The sequence below is a fragment of the Sus scrofa genome, chromosome 12, assembly GCF_054392235.1.
Source record: "Sus scrofa isolate SSC_HxYL_T2T_F1_AM1 chromosome 12, Sscrofa_HxYL_maternal_Yorkshire_Landrace_v2.0, whole genome shotgun sequence".
In the NCBI taxonomy this organism is placed as follows: domain Eukaryota; kingdom Metazoa; phylum Chordata; class Mammalia; order Artiodactyla; family Suidae; genus Sus; species Sus scrofa.
Window position 1 is genome coordinate 20,339,702 of NC_139394.1, and position 17,848 is coordinate 20,357,549.

Consider the following 17,848-nt stretch of genomic DNA (forward strand, 5'->3'; position numbering starts at 1 on the left):
CTGCTGGCAAGAAGCCAGAAGGCTGGGTTCCATCCCTGTCTCCCTGTTGTGAGAGGGGAATTCTAAATTCCTCTGCTAAATTCTCCCCTGCCTTACTCCACAAAGCTTGCACCTAGTTCCTAAGGCCCAATAGATACAAAATCACCAGGTTCTAGGCGCCAGCATTTTTATTGGCTGCTACTAATTCTGGTGTGAGAACACCCCCTCCTCATGCTCAGCTGGGAGTGTGCCCCCTAGAAGCATCTGGGCTCTGGTGGGATTGCTTAGTGGTTGACTCTTGGCTGGGGAAGTGGCAAGGATGAGGATGGTAGGCCGCAGGACTTCTGCCTTCTACACACAGCAGACAGCTCCAACATCTTTGACTCTTATAATAATGGAGTAGCACTCTCCATGCCCCTTGGGCCTCCTACTCCCTCAGTGCCAAGGTCTTCCTTGCAGAGTTGTGTTGGTCAGCAGATTCTGAGAGCACAAGCTCCATGGTGGGCCCTGGTGTGGGTGAGACACATGGCTTCTGTTCAGAAGTCACTGGAGGGAAAAGAAAAAGCACTGAAGAAACCTCCAGGGTGGGAAGAGGGCAAAGCTGCAGCCCATTACCATTCCCTGGGCTCTCCCTCCCTTTGGACCCGCCCTCACCATCCTGCCAACATCCCCGGCGAATGTCACCCCCTTGCTTGCCCGCTGCTCCTGGGAGCCGGTGCTGCTGCCACTCAGGGAGTTCCTTCGCATGATGCCTGGGTGCAGGATGGGGAGGGAGAGCACTGAGTGAGGGAGGGGGCCATGTGGGGAGGGGGGCTAGTCCCCCCAAACCAAGGGGCAGACCCCCAGGGCCTGGAAAAAAAAAACAGATTACTAAGGAGGGAACTTGAGAAAGATGGGAGCTGGGCCACAGCTGTCTCACCAGGGCCCAGGGGCTCAGAGCGCTGCAGGCTGTTGCGCCGGGAGGTGGGAAAGCTGCCCTTGGAGAGGCGGCGCTGGCGGCTGGACAGCATAGCAGCGGGGGCCACAATACCCGGTGGGGGCTGCTTCCCCAGCCTGCTGTACAAGTCCTCAATTTCTTGCTTCTGTAGTGTCTGTAGTGCCTCCACCTCTGACAGGTGCCTGAGGACACACCAGGAGCATGAGAGGCCAGCCAAACACTTCGCTCTCCCAAGTCCACCTCCTGACCTCCGTCCTCCCCGGACTTACTTCTGCCGAAGACTCTGCAGCTCAGCCCAAAATTCCTCATCCTCCCCACTGCTCTCTGATTCCTCACTGCTCAGACATAGGCTGCTATATGAATAGTTCATCCACACTGGGCTGGGGTGGCTCAGGGGTGGAGGGCTGCCCCCAACTCGGGGTTCCTTCCCATCATCCCCTTCCTCTTCGGCTCCAGCCCCCAGGCCCTCAGCTGCGCGGTCACTTTCAGCCAGAGCCTCCCTGGCTTCTGGCCCGCCTCCAGCACTGTCCTCTGTGTCTGAGCTCTCTGAGGTCAGCTGAGGGGTTGGAGGCTTCAGGGAGCCAGATGTCGGTTGCTGCAGAAGAGGCTCGGCTGGTTCCTTGGATGAAGTCACTTGGAAGCGGCCGACAAGCTGGGGCTTTCCCTCTGTAGGGAGACAAGGAGGGAGCCAGGGCAGAAGGGAGAGAAATCAGGGGCAGGATATAAAGTGACTGAGGTTGATTAGCGGGCAGGGGAAGGTCAGTGGTCAGAGGCCTCACCTTCAGAGATAGGCGCCAGTCTGGCTTCACCCAGGAGTGGCCGACCAGGATTTGGAGAGGCCTACAAAGTATGGATCCATGAGTAGAGAAATGATCCAGAATGGAGCCCCCCAATCATCCCTTTTGGTTTCCTACTCACCTCATTCTCCATCTCAGCTGTCAGAGCTGAAGGCCTCTCCTGGCCACAAGGAGCAAGGGGAGTTGGAGCGGGCAGGCTAGGCAGGGGACTAGAAGGGGCTGGAGGAGACTGGGAGAGGAGCCCAGGTGAGGGGGACAACAGGGACTGGGCCACAGTCATCACAGCCAGTGAGAAGGCACTAGCCAGAGAGAGGAGAGGGGCTGCTGTGGTGGAGGGGAGGGGAGAAGCTGAGGGGCAGGGAGGAAAGGAAGAAGGAGCAAGAGTGACCTGGGAACAACTGGGGAGGAGAGAACTCTGTGGAAACTGAGAAGACGGGACTGGAAACTGGGGTGCACTGGCAGAGAATGCAAGTGGAGAGCTGGGGGTGTGTGGAGAGAGATTTGGGGAGACCTGGGAAGTAATTCGGGAGAATGAGGAGGGGCTGGCATGACATGGGGGAGAAGTGATGGGGAAGATGGGGCTTGGGAAAACGGGGGTTCCAGGAGAAAAGAGGGCTCCAGGAGACAAGGGGGTTCCAGGAGAAGAGGGAGAGGTGGAGAAGGCTGCCCAGCTCCTCTGCTCTGGGGAGCTGCTGGTCTGGAGCTCTGCTGGGGAGGGAGGGATGTTGAGTTTCTGGTCCTCCATTCCCTGTGCCGCAACCCAGGGGTTGGGATGAGTAGGGACAGTGTGCAGTACATACCACTGGATGGGTCTGCGAGGGAGCCTGGGAGGGCAGACAAAGATGCTGGCTCCTGAGAGAGAAAGGGGTCACAGTCACAGTGAGAAGAGCTGTGTCTTAGACAGAAGGTGCTGGACTGGGGTTCTTTTTTTGTCTTTTTGGGGCCTCCCCCAGCAGCATACGGAGGTTCCGAGGCTAGGGGTCCAATCGGAGCTGTAGCCACCAGCCTATGCCAGAGCCACAGCAACATGGGATCCGAGCTGCACCTTTGACCTACACCACAGCTCATGGCAACTCCAGATTCTTAACCCACTGAGAGAGGACAGGGATCAAACCCACTTTCGATGCTAGTCAGACTCGTTAACAGCTGAGCCACGACAGGAACTCCAGACTGGTGTTCTCAAGCAAGGACTCATGAATTTCTAGGAGTCCACAGATGTGTTTCATGGGATTCAAAAGTGTATTTGCTGAAATATTTAGTAGTAAAGGGGCAGGATGTCTGCAAGTTGCTTAAATGGTTCTGGAAAAAAAATACATGCACACACGTAGATAGAGGAAGAAGAACGCTAAAGCTAATGTGGCAAAACACAACTGGCAAATCTAGGCTGGGAATCTAGGAGTTCCTTGCATAATTCTTGCAACTTCTCTCTAAGTCTGAAATTGGTTCCAAATAATGAGTTTTAAAAAGTATGCATTGATGAGTTCCCATTGAGGCTCTGCAGGTTAAGAGCCCGATGCTGTCTCTCTGAGGATTTGAGTTCAATCCCTGGTCTCACTCAGTAGGTTGAGGATCCAACATTGCCACAAGCTGCTGCCTAGGTCCAGAATGCAGATCTGATCTGGTTTTGCCTCAGCTGTGGTGTAGACCTCACCCACAATACCGATTCGATTCTCAAATGGGATAAAAGCCATTGTTTTGGGGTCCCAGAAATGAAGACAAGTTAGAGCCCAGGCATCTGGAAGTGAGGAGAGAGCAGTGAGTAATGAAGCCTGGAGCAGAGTCCCCTGGAGGTGCCCAGAGGGGTCTGACCTGGGGGCCCAGGGGGTCTTCAGCTGCCTCCACAGGGCCAGTATCTCTCTTCAACAGTGTCTCCACTCGCTGGATAATCTCCCGAATCCGGCTCAGGAATCCGGCTCGCTCCGAGGGCAGAATGAACTCGTTATACACCTGGCAAGAGTCAGCAGGGAGAGGGCGGGCTCAGTTACTCCACTCATCCCTCTCTCTCTGCCCCAAGTTTTAAAAACCGACCTGGAGTTCCCATTGTGGCTCAGTGGAAACTAATCCGACTAGTATCCATGAGGAGGCAGGTTCGATCCCTGGCCTCGCTCAGTGGATTAAGGATCCAGTGTTGCCGTAAGCTGTGTTGTAGGTTGCAGACGCGGTTCAGATCCCATGTTGCTGTGGCTGTGGTGTAGATGGACAGCAACAGCTCTCATTTGACCCCTAGCCTGGGAACCTCCAAATGCCGTGGGTATGGCCCTAGAAAGACAACAAAACAAAACAAACCCTCACCCCCTTGCTTCTGCTCACCACCAACCTAAAACGAGTATAAGTATCTGTTTGTGCCAGGCACTGTGTGGTGTAAGGAGTACAGCTTAGAGGAAAGGAGTTAACATGCACAGCACGCCTGTATATGCAGATCTTATCACATTTACCACCGCCGGCAGCTCTCCAAGGTCTATATTAACACCTCCACTTTCGAGTTAAGATAACCAACGCTTAACAAGGTAAAGTTCAGTCATCCCAAGATCATGGGATTTGCACCTGGATCTGCGTAAAGCCAAAACCCGAGTTCTTTCCACTGTTGCCTCACATGCTTTTGGACAAAATTCCTGCTTTCACAGGACTTATAATGTATATCACCCTGGTCCATAGACACACACAGCCCCACAGAGTGAAGGAAAAAGAAGAAAAAAAGTGGTAAATGTAACATTCAATTCCACAAACACTGACCACATAGTAGACGCCAGGCATTGCACTAGGTTCTGTGAAAAACATAAGAAGTCAAGAAACAAGGTCCCAGTCTTGAAGAATCCAAAATCTAATGGAAGAGACACATATATACCTGACTCAAGAGACTGCAAGTCAGCCCAAGTAGGTAAGGCATTTATGATTGAGGTATAGATAAAAATGCTATTCTAGGGAGTTCCCTGGTGGTTTAGTGGTTAGGACTTTCACTGCTGCAGTAGGAATTCAAACCCTCTTCTGGGAACTGAGATCCCACATCAAGCTGCTCCTCCTGTGAGGAAAAAAAAAAAAAAAAAAACTAGGAGGGGGACAGGTGAGTTCTCCTGTGGTGGTGGGTTAAGGATCTAGCTTTGTCATTGCAGCAGCTCAGGATGCTGCTGTAGCTCGGGTTCAGTCCCTGGGCCAGGAACTCCCACATGCCACGGGCGCAGCCAAAAAAAAAAATGGGAAGGAGAAAGGGAGAGCTGGTGTCTAATGGGTATAAAGGTTCAGATTTGCAAGATAAAAAGGTTCCCACTGTAGCGCAACAAGATGGGCAGCATCTTGGGAGCACTGGGATGCAGGTTTAATCCCTCACCTGGGCACAGTGGGTTAAGGATCCAGTGTTGACGCAGCTGTGGCTTAGGCCACAACTGCCTTGGATCTGATCCCTGGCCCCAGAACTCTACATGTCGCTGGGCGGCCAAAAAAAGGTTCCAGAGATCTGCTGCCCAACAGTGTGAATATACTTAACACTGCTGAGCTGTACACTTTGAAATGGTTAAGATGGTCCGTTTTTGTTTTTGTTTGTTTGTTGTTGTTGTTGTTGTTGTTTTGGTCTTTTTAGGGCCAAACACTTAGCATTTGGAAGTTCCCAGGCTAAGGGTTGAATTGGAGCTGTAGCTGCCGGCCTACACCACAGCCACAGCGACACAGGATCCGAGCTGCGTCTGTGACCTACACCACTGCTCACGGCAACGCCAGATCCTTAACCCACTGAGCGAGGCCAGGGATCAAACCCACATCCTCATGGATCTAGTCAAGTTCGTTACCACTGAGCCACGATGGGAACTCCAAGACGGTAGGTACATTTTATGTTATGTGATTCTTAACACAATTTTCAAAAATGCTATTCCTAGATGAAAGCAGGTCATACCATCTTAGAGAATAAGGGGGAAGCTAGGATGGCTCCAGAGCTGAGCCTTGAAGAATGAGTAAGAAAAGTAACCTTTGGAGTTCCCGTCGTGGCTCAGTGGTTAATGAATCCAACTAGGAACCATGAGGTTGCGGGTTCAATCCCTGGCCTTGCTCAGTGGGTTAAGGATCCGGCGTTGCTGTGAGCTGTGGTGTAAGTCACAGACGCAGCTCAGATCCCGCGTTGCTGTGGCTCTGGCGTAGGCCGGCGGATACAGCTCTGATTCAACCCCTAGCCTGGGAACCTCCATATGCCGCGGGAGCAGCCCAAGAAATGGCAAAAAGACAAAAAAAAAAAAAAAAAAAGTAACCCTTTACTGAGGACCTACCACCGTGGACACTTCCCATATTTATGTCGTTATTCTACTTCTCATATATGCTCTATCACTTCTCATAAATTATATATTACATCAGAACATCTTTGCAAAATAAGTATCATCACCTGTGTTTCACTGACGACGTTCAAAGAGGTTAAACTTGCCCAAGTTTGCTGCGTTAGTAAATCACAGAGCTGTAGTTTGAACTCAGGTCCTATGTAAAAGTCCACCCTTTCCTATGTTCCATGATGTTCTAAGGCAGGAAAGGGCATGGAACATTCACAAAATAGTGAAAACTGAAACACAGTGGCAAGTGCTATGAGTTTTAAAGGCCACGCTCCCTTGGGTAGCCCGATTTAGTAATCATGGGTAACCACTAAAGATTTGGGGGCAAAAAGCAATGAAAGCAGATCTAAGTCTCAGGAGAATTCTCATACAGGGGAGTGGAGGGTGGGCTGCCAAAGAGAGAAAAGACGGCACTGGACCTTCGGTTCAGGGACAGGGTCACTTTGTCTCTGAGGGGTCTGAGTGGGGCTTGAAAGCCCAGGAGAGAAGGCTCCCAGGGTGAGAGACCTCCAAACAGATCAAGGCAGAAGCTGAAGCACCCAAGCCTCTTCATCAGACCATCCAGAAACCAGGGAGACTGAAGGAAAGATTCTTCAAGGGTTGAAAGGCTTGTCAGAAGATGATCTAAGCCTGCATGCAAGGGAAATTTTGTCTTTGTCCTGGACACAAGCGGAATGACGTGGCAGAGGAGACGCTTTAGAGAGAGTTCCTGAAGTCTGGCGTTTCTCCCATTCCCTTATTCCCTTCCCTCCTGGCATCCACCTCCCCGTTCCCCTGAAACCGGTCTCCACAAAGAGCTCCTCCTGACAAAAGCCAGCGTGGTCTTGCTCCAGGCTTCGCCCTGTGCCTCCTCCTTGAAACAATCTCCTTACTCAATTCTTTTTTTTTTTTTTTTCTTTTTAGGACTGAATGTGCTGCATATGGAAGTTCCCAGGCTAGGGGTTGAACTGGAGCTACAGCTGCTGGCCTAAACCACAGGCATAGCCATGCAGAATCCAAGCCACATCTGCAACCTACCCCACAGCTCATGGCAATGCTAGATCCTTTTTTTTTTTTTTTTTGTCTTTTTGCTATTTCTTGGGCCGCTCCCTCGGCATATGGAGGTTCCCAGGCTAGGGGTGGAATTGGAGCTGTAGCCACCGGCCTACGCCAGAGCCACAGCAACACTGGATCCGAGCCACATCTGCAACCTACACCACAGCTCACGGCAACGCCGGATCCTTTAACCCACTGAGCAAGGCCAGGGACCGAACCCGCAACCTCATGGTTCCTAGTCGGATTCGTTAACCACTGCGCCACGACGGGAACTCCGCAATGCTAGATCCTTAACCCACCGAGGAGGGGCCAGGGATCCAACCTGCATCCTCATGGATACTATGTCGGGTTCTTAACCAGCTGAGCCACAACAGGAACTCCAAGACTCCTTACTCAATTTTTACTAACATCTTTCGGAGTTCCTCCAGTCCATCAGGTTCCATCTCTGTCCTTCGATGACCTAGTCCCGCTGCTTCCATCCCAGAACTGAGGGTATCCACTGGGACACACCTCTATGCCTCTGACTCTGCAGGCCTGTCTCCTCTTACACTCAGCCCTGTGCTGACACTCCTAGATCCACGGCTCTCTCTAGCCATGCCTGACCATATCCTGCTCCTATGGAGGACTTTATCTTGCCTGCCCCTCTGTTACTCAAGCCCATCATGATCCCAAAAAAAACAAAAAAAAAAAAACAAAAAAAAAAAAACCCTACTTTCAGGAGTTCCCATTGTGGCACAGTAGAAATGAATCCGACTAGTATCCATGAGGACACGGGTTCAATTCCTGGCCTTGCTCAGGATCTAGCATTGCTGTGAGCTGCGGTGTAGGTCACAGACACAGCTTGGATCCTTTGTTGCTGTGGCTGTGACTTAGGTGTAGGCTGGCAGCTGGAGCTACGATTAGACCCCTAGCCTGGGGGGGTCTAACTTCCATATGCCACACATAACCTAAAAAGAAACAAATAAAAATCCTACCTTCATCTTCTAACTTCCTCTTTCCTTTAATGGCCTATTCCCATTTGGTCCTCTAAGCTACAAGTTGCCCTTGATATCCCCTCTCCCTAACTCCCCACTGTATCGACTCGGCAAATATTTATGGAGTATCAACTATGTATATTGTACTTTGTCAATAAACTGGATTACAGAATAATTCATTTTCCCAAAATAACCCTCAAATTCATCCCTTTTCTTCCTCCTCCCTCCCCCATAATCCATTCTCTCCTTGAACCACCTCTGGCTTCTTGTGTCCACCTGCCAACTGGATTCCCTACCCTCAACCCTTTCCCACATTGCACAGCAAAACAATCTTCTTCTTCTTCTTCTTCTTTTTTTTTTTTTTTTTTGTCTTTTTAGGGCCACACTCGCAGCATATGGAGGTCCCCAGGCTAGGGGTCAAATAGGAGCTACAGCTGCCAGCCTATACCACAGCCACAACAACGCCAGATTTGAGCTGAGTCTGTGACTTACACCACAGCTCACGGCAACACTGGATCCTTAACCCACTGAGTGAGGCCAGGGATCAAACCTGCATCCTCATGGATACTAGTCTGGTTCATTACTGCTGAGCCATGACGTCTTCTTAAAACCTATTCTCACCATGTTACACTCTAACCCCCCCCCTTTTTTTTTGACTTTTCTAGGGCCACACCGCAGCATATGGAGGTTCCCAGGCTAGGGGGTCAAATCAGAGCTGTAGCCACCGGCCTACGCCAGAGCCACAGCAACACGGGATCTGAGCCGCGTCTGCAACCCACACCACAGCTCACGGCAACGCTGGATCCTTAACCCACTGAGCAAGGCCAGGGATCATACCTACAACCTCATGGTTCCTAGTCGGATTCGTTAACCACTGAGCCACGACAGGAACACCACACTCTAACTCTTAAGACTGTCTATCATCTGGGTCCACTCTACAGGCCCAACTTCTCTTCCACGACTCTCCTACCGGAACCCTTAATTCCAATGACAAAGGTCTCCATGAAGCCCTCCCAGTCCCATATTGCAAGTCACTCCCTATTTCCATGCCTTTCCTTTGCTGTACCTCCATTAGACACGCCCTTTCCACTCTTCACTGTCATTCTTACCCATCTGTCAAGACCCTGCAGGAGTTCTGCTTCTTCCCCCAGCTTCCCCCAGCCTACTCTCTACTTACAGCCGCAGTATCATGTGTCTGGTGCACACTTCACTGCAGCACTTGTGTACCCTGTGTTAGTCTCAAATTGCCCCCGCTGAGGATCTCAGCCTTACTGGATAAACAGAAATCTCCCCCAAACAAGAGCAGAGATGTCTGCAGTGTCACTGTGCTGAGTGCCAATGAGCTTTAAAACCCCTGCTCTTGGATTGGGGGTGGGGTTCAGCACCAGGGGACATCAGGAGGGAGACTCTTGTCCCAGACTCAAAGACCCCATCCTTCTCTCTCTCCCCCTCACCATGGCCGCTGCAATCTCTTCTGGGCTGTCCCCATCCAGATCAAATCGGAAGGTCACCATCTTGCTGTTGTGCGTCTGTAGCTGGCACTCAACCACTCTGTCATTCTGGTCTGAGACCTTCAGAGTCAGAGTCATCAGAGGGTCAAGTCTTCATCACAAGTCCCCACCCCACTCCAACCAAGTGACAGTGGCCAGATTAGAACCAGAAAGAAGCATATTCTGCCCCCAAACCCCCAAATGCTCATATTAAAAACATGACCGGCTGCCTCTTGGGTACCAGTAACACACTGCTTCTCCCCTTTTTCTGTCAGACCTCCCCCATCCCCTGACAGTTCCCTCCGTGCCCTGTAGGTTATTCCCCAACTCCTGTGACCCTTGCTTACACTAGTGACCCGAAGCCGGGATCGGGGTCTGCGCCGGAGATTTCTCCCTGGGGGTCTCCTCATTCGTCCCATCCCTTCTCCCATGTCACTAAGGCCTGATGCTGCATCTGAGGCATAACTGGGAAAAGGAAGGGAGTGAGGGGTGTCAGAGTGGACACTGGGACCCGAGATCCCCATATGTCTCACCCTTACACCCCAACTCAGACCCGAACTTACCTGTCTCCAGGCGAAAAGTCACTGCCAGGGCCAGAACGTGGAATAGAGAGGGCAAAAGCCTGAAATAGGACATGGGTTCATGAGGTCAGGGGAGCATAAGTGTTGGGATCCAAAGAGGTGGTGTCCGGGGTGCTGTGGTACTAGGTGGAGGACAAGAAGAGTGGACTTCCAAGGACATGGGACCAGGTCATGGGGTTGGGTTTTACAGGAAGGGAGTCAGAAGCTGGGCATGGCTGGGAGCCCCCCATGTGATCCCCTCTCACCGAGGGCAGGCGGAGATGGGACTCAGCGGGGCTGGATGGCACCCCCTTAGGGGGCTGAAGGGCAGGGTCTGAGGCATCCAGGAAGCCGGAGGAGCTGAGGTAGCCATCAGTCTCGCAATCCGCTGGTGGGGAGGGAGGGGATTAAAAAAGGGGAAATAAAGCGGAATGGTGGCGGAAGACAGGGGCTGCTGGGCAAGGAGGGGCCTGGAGCTATGAGAGTTCCTTCCCAGAAGAAGCTATGGCTAGATGTGGAAGGCCAGGTAGGGCTGAACTTCTGGGTAGGGGGCAGAAGCCAAGCCTTTTGGGACCTGGGTCCCTAGGTCAAAGGTGACTTACAGGTGGTAGATGAGTAGCTAGCATGGCGGAAGAGGAAGGACTGATGCTGGTCTGCCTCTGGTTCCTCAGGCTCAGGGGGGAAGACACTGGAGGGACCAGGAGTCACAGGGACAGCTGCTGGTGGGGGTCCTGGTGCTGGGGGGAGGGCCTCCAACTCTCGAGCTTTTCTCAGCTTCTCACGCTTTCGCTGGATGGCAGCAACCCGTTCACGCACTGCCCGGGCCACTGGCTGGTAATCCGCTTCACACACTAAGCCCAGGGCCACCTGGAGTTAGGAGGGCGAGGAACACAGTTTGAGGTAGTTTGATTTCCTCCTGCCCCAACAAAGACCCATCAGGACACCTTGAGGCCTCCAGGATATGGGAGAAAGGCAACCAACATTTATTGGTTACCTACTGTGTATCTTAACTGGCAGCTCTTTATATTATCATCATTAAATCCTCCCAGCAACCTTCGGAGGCAGGTCTTAACAGCCCCATTTTAGAAATAAAGTGAGTGGGCAGTTCATGGTTATACAGTAAGTCAATTGTTCTCCGGGTACATAGGGAACATTTGGCAATTTTTAGTTGTCACAACTGGGGGGTAGTTACCACTGGCATCTAGTGAGTAGAAGTCAGGGATTTGTCTCAACATCCTACAAAGCACAATCCCCCAAACAGGGTCAAGGTCAAGAATGCCTGTATGTGACTGATCAGGATGCGAGCTCAGGTCAGGTTCGAGTTATGCTACAGAGACCTGCTCTTATGCCATATTTCAAACACAGTCTCAGGTTCTGAGACCCAGACCCACCGACAAATGATCCCCAGTCTTTCAACTGCATTTTTCTATCACGAATTTCAGGAGTTCCAGTCATGGCTCAGCAGAAACAAAGCTGACTAGCATCCATGAGGATTCAGGTTCGATCCCTGGGTTAACCTGGCTGAGTGGGTTAATGATCCAGCATTGCCGTGCACCATGGTATAGGTTGAAGACGCGGCTTGGATCTGATGTTGCTGTGGCTGCGGTGTAGGCCAGCAGTTACAGCTCCCATTCAACCCCTAGGCTGGGAACCTCCATATGCTGCATGTGCAGCCCCAAAAAACCAAAAAAAAAAAAATACTCTTTCCCTCCCCAGCCTCTGCAGCCCCATATCTTCTGCCTCCCATATATGCCTCTCCTGGTCCCCCAGCCTCTGTTCATCATCTCGTTCATTTCAACAACAAACTGCTGGGCATGTAAAGGAGGTGGGACAGGGTGATAGGACCTAAAATCTGAACGTGAGTCATTTCTGCCACTCACTTGCTTGGGACCTTGTCCAAGCTACTCAACCTCTCTCAGCTTTCACTTCCTCATCAATAAAGGGATAAAATCACTCCATGCAGGGTTGTTAACAACCATCAAACGCATGTGAAAGGGCTCTCAGCTGTGTACAGAAGTGATGACTAACGAGCTCTCACCAAAGGCTAAGCACTGTCAGGGATAGAAAAGTCAATACACACAGTCTCTGCCCTCAAGGACTTTATAATCTAGTGGAGAATAAAGACAGGAGTGTACCCTGGTATGAAACAAGACCGATGATGCCCGCAGGACCGACTAAAAAGTAAGAAACGTTTAATTTTAACTCTAGAGAAGACAGACTTCTTGAAATTGATAGATCTGAACATGAAGTTAAATCGAGGAAAAGACAAGATGGGGAAGGGGGGATGAAAAAAGAGAAAAAAAGATAAGTCAGAGAAAAGGGCATTTCAGGAAAACCGAGTCAACAGGAAGTAACAGGGTGGTCGGAGGACCTGGGGCTTGTTCTGGAAAAAGAAATCATCAATTTGTGCAGAACACGGGGTGTGCATGAGGGTGTGCTAAGCCGGGATTGGCAAGGAGTCCCTTGGAAGCTGGGTTGGTCTCCCACCACCACCCAGGCGCCCCTCGGGTCACCGCCCACAGGTCCCTCCGATGCCAGGTGCAGGGCCTTTTGTCCTCCGCTCACCATCTCCTGCGCCACCTCCTCGGCCGCGTCCCGGCCCAGTTGGAACAGGAACTCGATGGCCTGATTGTCCCTTGGGCGGCCCCCCCGCCGCGCGTCCTCCATGCGCAGCCAGAGCTTGAGGCCGGGCTTCTCTCCGTCGTCCTCCTCCGCCAGCTCCACGTGGACGCCGCGCTCCTCTCGGAAGAAGGCGTGAGCCAGAAGGTCCTGGATGGTGAACCTGAAGGCGGCGCCACCCACCTTGAGCGGAGTCCCATTGCCGCCCGCCCCCCAACCCATCCCCATCCCGCTCCCCTTCCCACCTCTCGTTCTTATCCGTGCGGATGCAGCCTTCAATGATCTCCTTCACCTCGGGCATCTTCACCTTGTAGAAGCTATTTGGCTTCGTGCCCTGGAGAATGGGGTTGCGTGAGGCCCTCCGGCCCTGGCACCTCAGCTCTCTACAGCCCCGCTCCCCGCCCGAGGCAGCAGGGCATGAAGTCGCAAAAGCACTGCGATTTGATTTCAAATTCCAGTCCCCACCACCACCACCACCCCGCCGCCCCAAGTATCGACAGTGGGACCTTGAAAAAGTCTCCCGCTGAGCCAGTTTTCTCATTCGTAAAATTCAGGGCAGAACGGTTGCCCTGCTCACCTCGCGGGGCAGCTGGAAGGATCGGATGGGAGATTGGATGCGAAATCATTTGTAAACTCTAGGGAGCGCTACACACGTCATTATTCTAAATAGCTTGCACTGGAGGAGCCGTGTGTGCATCCAATATCGCTCAGTGCTCACCAGGGCGTCTTTATGTCTAGCCGTTTTTCAGTAAGGGAAAGGGCATTGACCGCGGGGTGGCTGCAGCAGGAAAATGGAAGAGGGACCTGTAATTCCCTTTCTTCCCTACCCCCTCTCACCGAAGTGACCTTGCGGTAGATTTGCGCGGCATTCTGGCACTCCGAGTAAGGGTATTCCGAGGTAGCCATCTCCAGCATGCACATGCCGAAGGCGTACACGTCCACGGCCTCATCGTACTTTTCCTCGTACATCTCTGGGGCCATGAACTCCGGGGTCCCTGTAAGATCCACAGCAGGCGTCAGGCTGCAGAGCCTCCGCTCTGGCTTCTTCCCTCCCCTTGAGCGTACACTATGCTAGGTAGCCCGGGAGCAACCCCACGAGCTCTGGAGGGCGAGCAACCGACCCTCCCGTCGTGGCGGCGGGGGGGGGGGGGGGAATGCCATAGGTGTCCCCATCTTCCCTATGGTCTTCTAACCCCGCGGATCTTGAAGGACCCTGCTGGGGGGAGGGGGGTCCCGAGGGGCTCTCCTGACATGGGGAGGGTAGGAAAGGGCAAGGACCCTCCTGGAGGGACGCACCGATGACGCTCTTGGCAAAGGAGGCGCGCTTGAGCGTGGCCAGACCCAGGTCCCCGATCTTAACGGAACCCGTAGGCCCCGTGATAAAGACGTTATCACACTTGAGATCCCGGTGCAGGATCGGGGGTACCCGGGAGTGTAGGAAATGGAGCCCTCGAAGGATTTGGCGGCTCCAGCGCTGAAGGACTCGCGGCTTCATCTCGCGGAACCGCCTCAGGTATCTGGAGGAGAGCGCATCGCGGAGGTCGTGGGGAGGGGGCACACATAGGCCGGGGTAGGAGCCCCCCCCCCCGCCCCGCCATCGCTGGAAAATACCGCGTAGCCCCACCCACTCCCCCGCCTGTGCATCTTCTGCGAGCATCTTCTGGCCTAGATCCGTGCCGGGACTCAGGCGCAAACGCAGTCAGGGGTGTGGTAGATAGACACGAGGTTACAAAACGGGAGACCGGCGGTAAATTCATAGATAGGGTCGCCGCCAAGGTGCTGTGGAAGCGCCGGAAGGGATGACTAACTGCCCCCGCCATCAGGGAGAGCTTCACTGAGGAAATAAATTTTATGTTGCATCTTGAAGGATGAGTAGAAGTTCAAGGGTGAAAATGGGAAGGGAGGATGGAGTCTTTCCAGGCAGAAGCGACACCCGTGCTCAAAGGCACGCAGACAGCAAGGGACAAGGCAGGGTGGGAGGAGGTGCTGGGAATTCAGTTTGTCTAGACTGTAGCCTGGCTCTATAAGGACTTTGTGAGCAGTCCTTAGAGTGTGGACTTTATCCCGAGGGCGGTGGGGACTTGCAGGGGGTTTAAGGAGGAGTGATAAGGCCAGATTCCCACGAGCGGCAGGAAGATAGGCTACTTAGAGAGGAGGACAGAGGTAGTGTGGGCTCTTTAGGGGCCAGACGCTCAAGAGGGGTGGATGGGAGAGCGTGAGCCTGGTTTGGGACCTGGGTAGAGAGTTTGAGGAGACTGGGGCTCTTCCAAAAGCAGCGGGGACCTCCCACCTCCAGTCCTCCCACCAACTACCACCGGCAGGTGCAGAGCTCACGTCTTGAGCGTGCCCGAGGTCATGAGTTCGGTGACCAGCACGATGCAAACCTGACCCCTCAGCACCGACTTCCACGAGTCATAGAAGCGGACAATGTTGGGGTGCTGCAGCCCCTTGAGCATCTCCACCTCCTCGGAGAATCGCTGCCGTTCAGCTCGAGAGAGTTTCCGAGTCTGTGGGGTGTAGGAGATGAGGGGCATGGTCACATCAGGCCCAGGACCCCTATGGAGGGAGGGTAGGAGCAAACGGGGTGGGACTGGGAGAGAGAGGTGAGAGTGGGAACCAATGGATGGGCCTGGGTAGGTGGAATCACTTGCCAACTAATTGTAAACACCGAATTCCCAGTGAGCCCCCTTGCGCTGCTCCAAGGACACGCCCACCCTGGGCCTGGGGCCGCCCCTGGACCCTCCTGCTGGACACAAGTGCTTTTATGCAGCCCGGTCTGGGAGCCCTGAGCTCAATAGTGTCTTTGTAGCCGCCCAGGCCAGCCATGGGGCGGGAGGGGACGCCTGGGGGCTGGCAGCAGGCAGGCAGCAGGCGGACGGGCGGGCAGAGAATTGGGGCTGGTAAGGGGATTGGCCTCAGAAACTGGGAACTGCTCGGGAGGCAGGAGGCAGGAGGGCAGCAGAGGGAGGTACACAGAGAGAAAGGATCCAAGACCAGGCGCCAGGAGACCGCCCCTGCCCCATGGCTGTCTCACGCTCCCCCCATCTCCCTCCTCCACCACCACCCCCAGTTTGGCCGCCTCTCCTTGCCTGGCCTAGAGCCTGGGGCGCGGCACTGGCAGGCGCGAGGGGTGAGCCCAATGCCAGGGCTGGAGGGGAGGACCCTTCCCCCAGGCTCTGGCCCCCTGTCTGAATCCATAGCTGCTAGCCCAGACCTAACTAGGTTTCCCCCCGGGAAGTAAGGTCTTTTAAACCAACATACCCCTAAAGCCCATGGGGTTCAGCGCCTTTGGATCTGGGAAGGGAGAGGCCAGGTAGGCAGTGGGATGAGGACTCAGTCCAGGGCTGGAGCTCCCTGTCTCCCCCTCCTCCAGCTGTGGAGAAATCCAGAAGTCTAACTGTTCCAGAAGAGGCCTGGGAGGGCCCCGTCCTGCCACAACAGCCCTAAATCTTCTGGAAGTGGATGGGACCCTGTCTCAGCTCCTGGCCTCCATCATTCCAGCCTCCTAATCTACAAAGATCCAGGGTGAAGGAGCAGGAGGACCAGGGTCAGACTGAGGGTCTCAGGACTCAGGGGAAAGAGAAAGGAAGAGATGGTGGGTGACCACGGCTGCAAAGTGGTGTGGCCAGCCAGTCCTCAGGTCTGAACTGGCTCCCTACTCAATTTCCCATCTCTTAGGGTTGCGTATGGAGACTGTAAAGAGAGAATGTCTAAACCCAGAGGGAAGCCACCATACATCACCTGCCTCAGTTTCTCCTTCCACAGCCCAGTATTAGCCAGGTCCATGAATCATCAGAGCAAGGGGGACAAGAGTGTCTGGACATTTGACTGGAAAATACAGCCCCCCTTGCTGCAGTCCCCTGAATCTCCCATCCCAAGCCCTCCAAAGGGTCCCATCCTGTGGTGTCACCGAGGGGGCGCCCAGCCGCACCTGCAGCTCACACCAGGCCACCTCCACTGTGGTGTCGGTGTCCAGCCCTCGATACACCGTCTTGAACGAGCCACGTCCAATCTCGATGTCAAACTTGAGGTATCGACCGTCCGGGGACGTTGCCACAGCCTGGGTCTCCATGTCCTCCTTTTCCTCCTGCTCCCGCCGCCGCTCCCGGGCCGCCGCCTCGGGGATCCTCTGCGATTCCCGGGACCCCAAGGCTCCTGTGGACCCCGCGAGCTCTGGACTCACAGGGTCTGCAGCCTTCACCTGGACGCCCGCGGTCCACGTGCCCTCAGGGGGCTCTTCAGAGCCGGGCGGTGGGTTCCTTGGGGGGCCGGAACCAGCGGAGTCCGGAGGATCCGGGGGCTCCGGAACGGGTGAGGCTGGCTGGGACCAAGAGCTCAGCAGCCCCAAGTCGACTGAGCTGCGGCGGCTGATACGAGAGGAGCGCGGCCGGGGCTCAGCCTTCCCGGAGAAGCGGCGCGCCCGGCGGGGAGGGGGCCCGAGGCGGGGCGGTCCCGCGGCGGCGAGAGGCGGCGAGGGCCGCAAGGCCAGGTCGGCCTCCGACTGGAGCATGGGGACCGCGGCCTCCGGGGCCGGAGGTGCCAGCATGAGGAAGGGCCGGGCGTCGCACGGCTGTAAGCCGGGCGGCGGGAGAGGAGGCGGCCTGACAGGCAAACTGGCTGGGTGCGCAGCGCTCCAGCGGAGCTACTGGGGCTCCAGCCCCGGGCTCGCCGGCCCCGCAGCCCCGCCCCGCCCCGCCCCGCCCCTACCCCCCAGGGCCGCCCCCCCGGAGCTTCGAGCGCGGAGGAGCCCCTAGCGCAGCCCCTCGCCGCCCCGCCCCCGGCCGCTGGCCCTCCTCCCCCCGGCCTTCCCAGGCACCCTGCCTTAGTCTCATTCCGAAGCGAGAGAGCCGGGTGCGAGGCGGCGGGGTCCTCCCACCCTAAGAGAGCGCAAACCAGTTAGGGGGTGGGGAGTGGGAAGGTACTGGGACGGGGAGATGAAACGTGACGGCGGCTCCCCTGCTCTAGAAGAGGGGGTGGTGAGGAGGAGGATACCACCGGCCTGCACGCCCCAGATAAAGCGGCCCCACCCCCTCCTAATCGCCCGGAGTGGCCCCAGGCCGACAATACAGAGGTCAGTGGAAAGATCTGGTTTTCTCCGAAGCTGCAGTCCCTCTGGGCTGCACAGCGATGGGTGTGTGCACCCCAGAGCAAGC

At 54.7% G+C, this 17,848-nt stretch overlaps 1 protein-coding gene across 10 annotated transcripts; it reads right to left on the reverse strand.

Moving 5' to 3' along the window:
- Positions 1-152: 152 nt before the first annotated feature.
- WNK4 (WNK lysine deficient protein kinase 4) lies at positions 153-17,377 on the reverse strand. Of its 10 annotated transcripts, none has more exons than XM_084984277.1 (19): positions 16,627-17,377; positions 15,080-15,202; positions 13,992-14,212; positions 13,533-13,690; positions 12,941-13,029; positions 12,642-12,858; positions 10,679-10,943; positions 10,343-10,464; positions 10,080-10,138; positions 9,864-9,981; positions 9,481-9,597; positions 3,523-3,660; positions 2,514-2,565; positions 1,835-2,418; positions 1,696-1,756; positions 1,186-1,582; positions 899-1,098; positions 634-731; positions 153-525 (listed from the first exon to the last, which is right to left on the reverse strand). In XM_084984277.1, exons 3-19 carry the CDS (start codon positions 14,188-14,190, stop codon positions 523-525), a joined length of 2,877 nt encoding a protein of 958 aa, XP_084840403.1. In that variant the 5' UTR covers positions 14,191-14,212; positions 15,080-15,202; positions 16,627-17,377; the 3' UTR covers positions 153-522. The 10 variants fall into 10 exon arrangements, with proteins under 10 accessions (XP_084840403.1, XP_084840402.1, XP_084840397.1 ...); XM_084984276.1 differs by having other exon boundaries at positions 1,835-2,421; XM_084984271.1 differs by having other exon boundaries at positions 15,030-15,202.
- Positions 17,378-17,848: the final 471 nt, after the last annotated feature.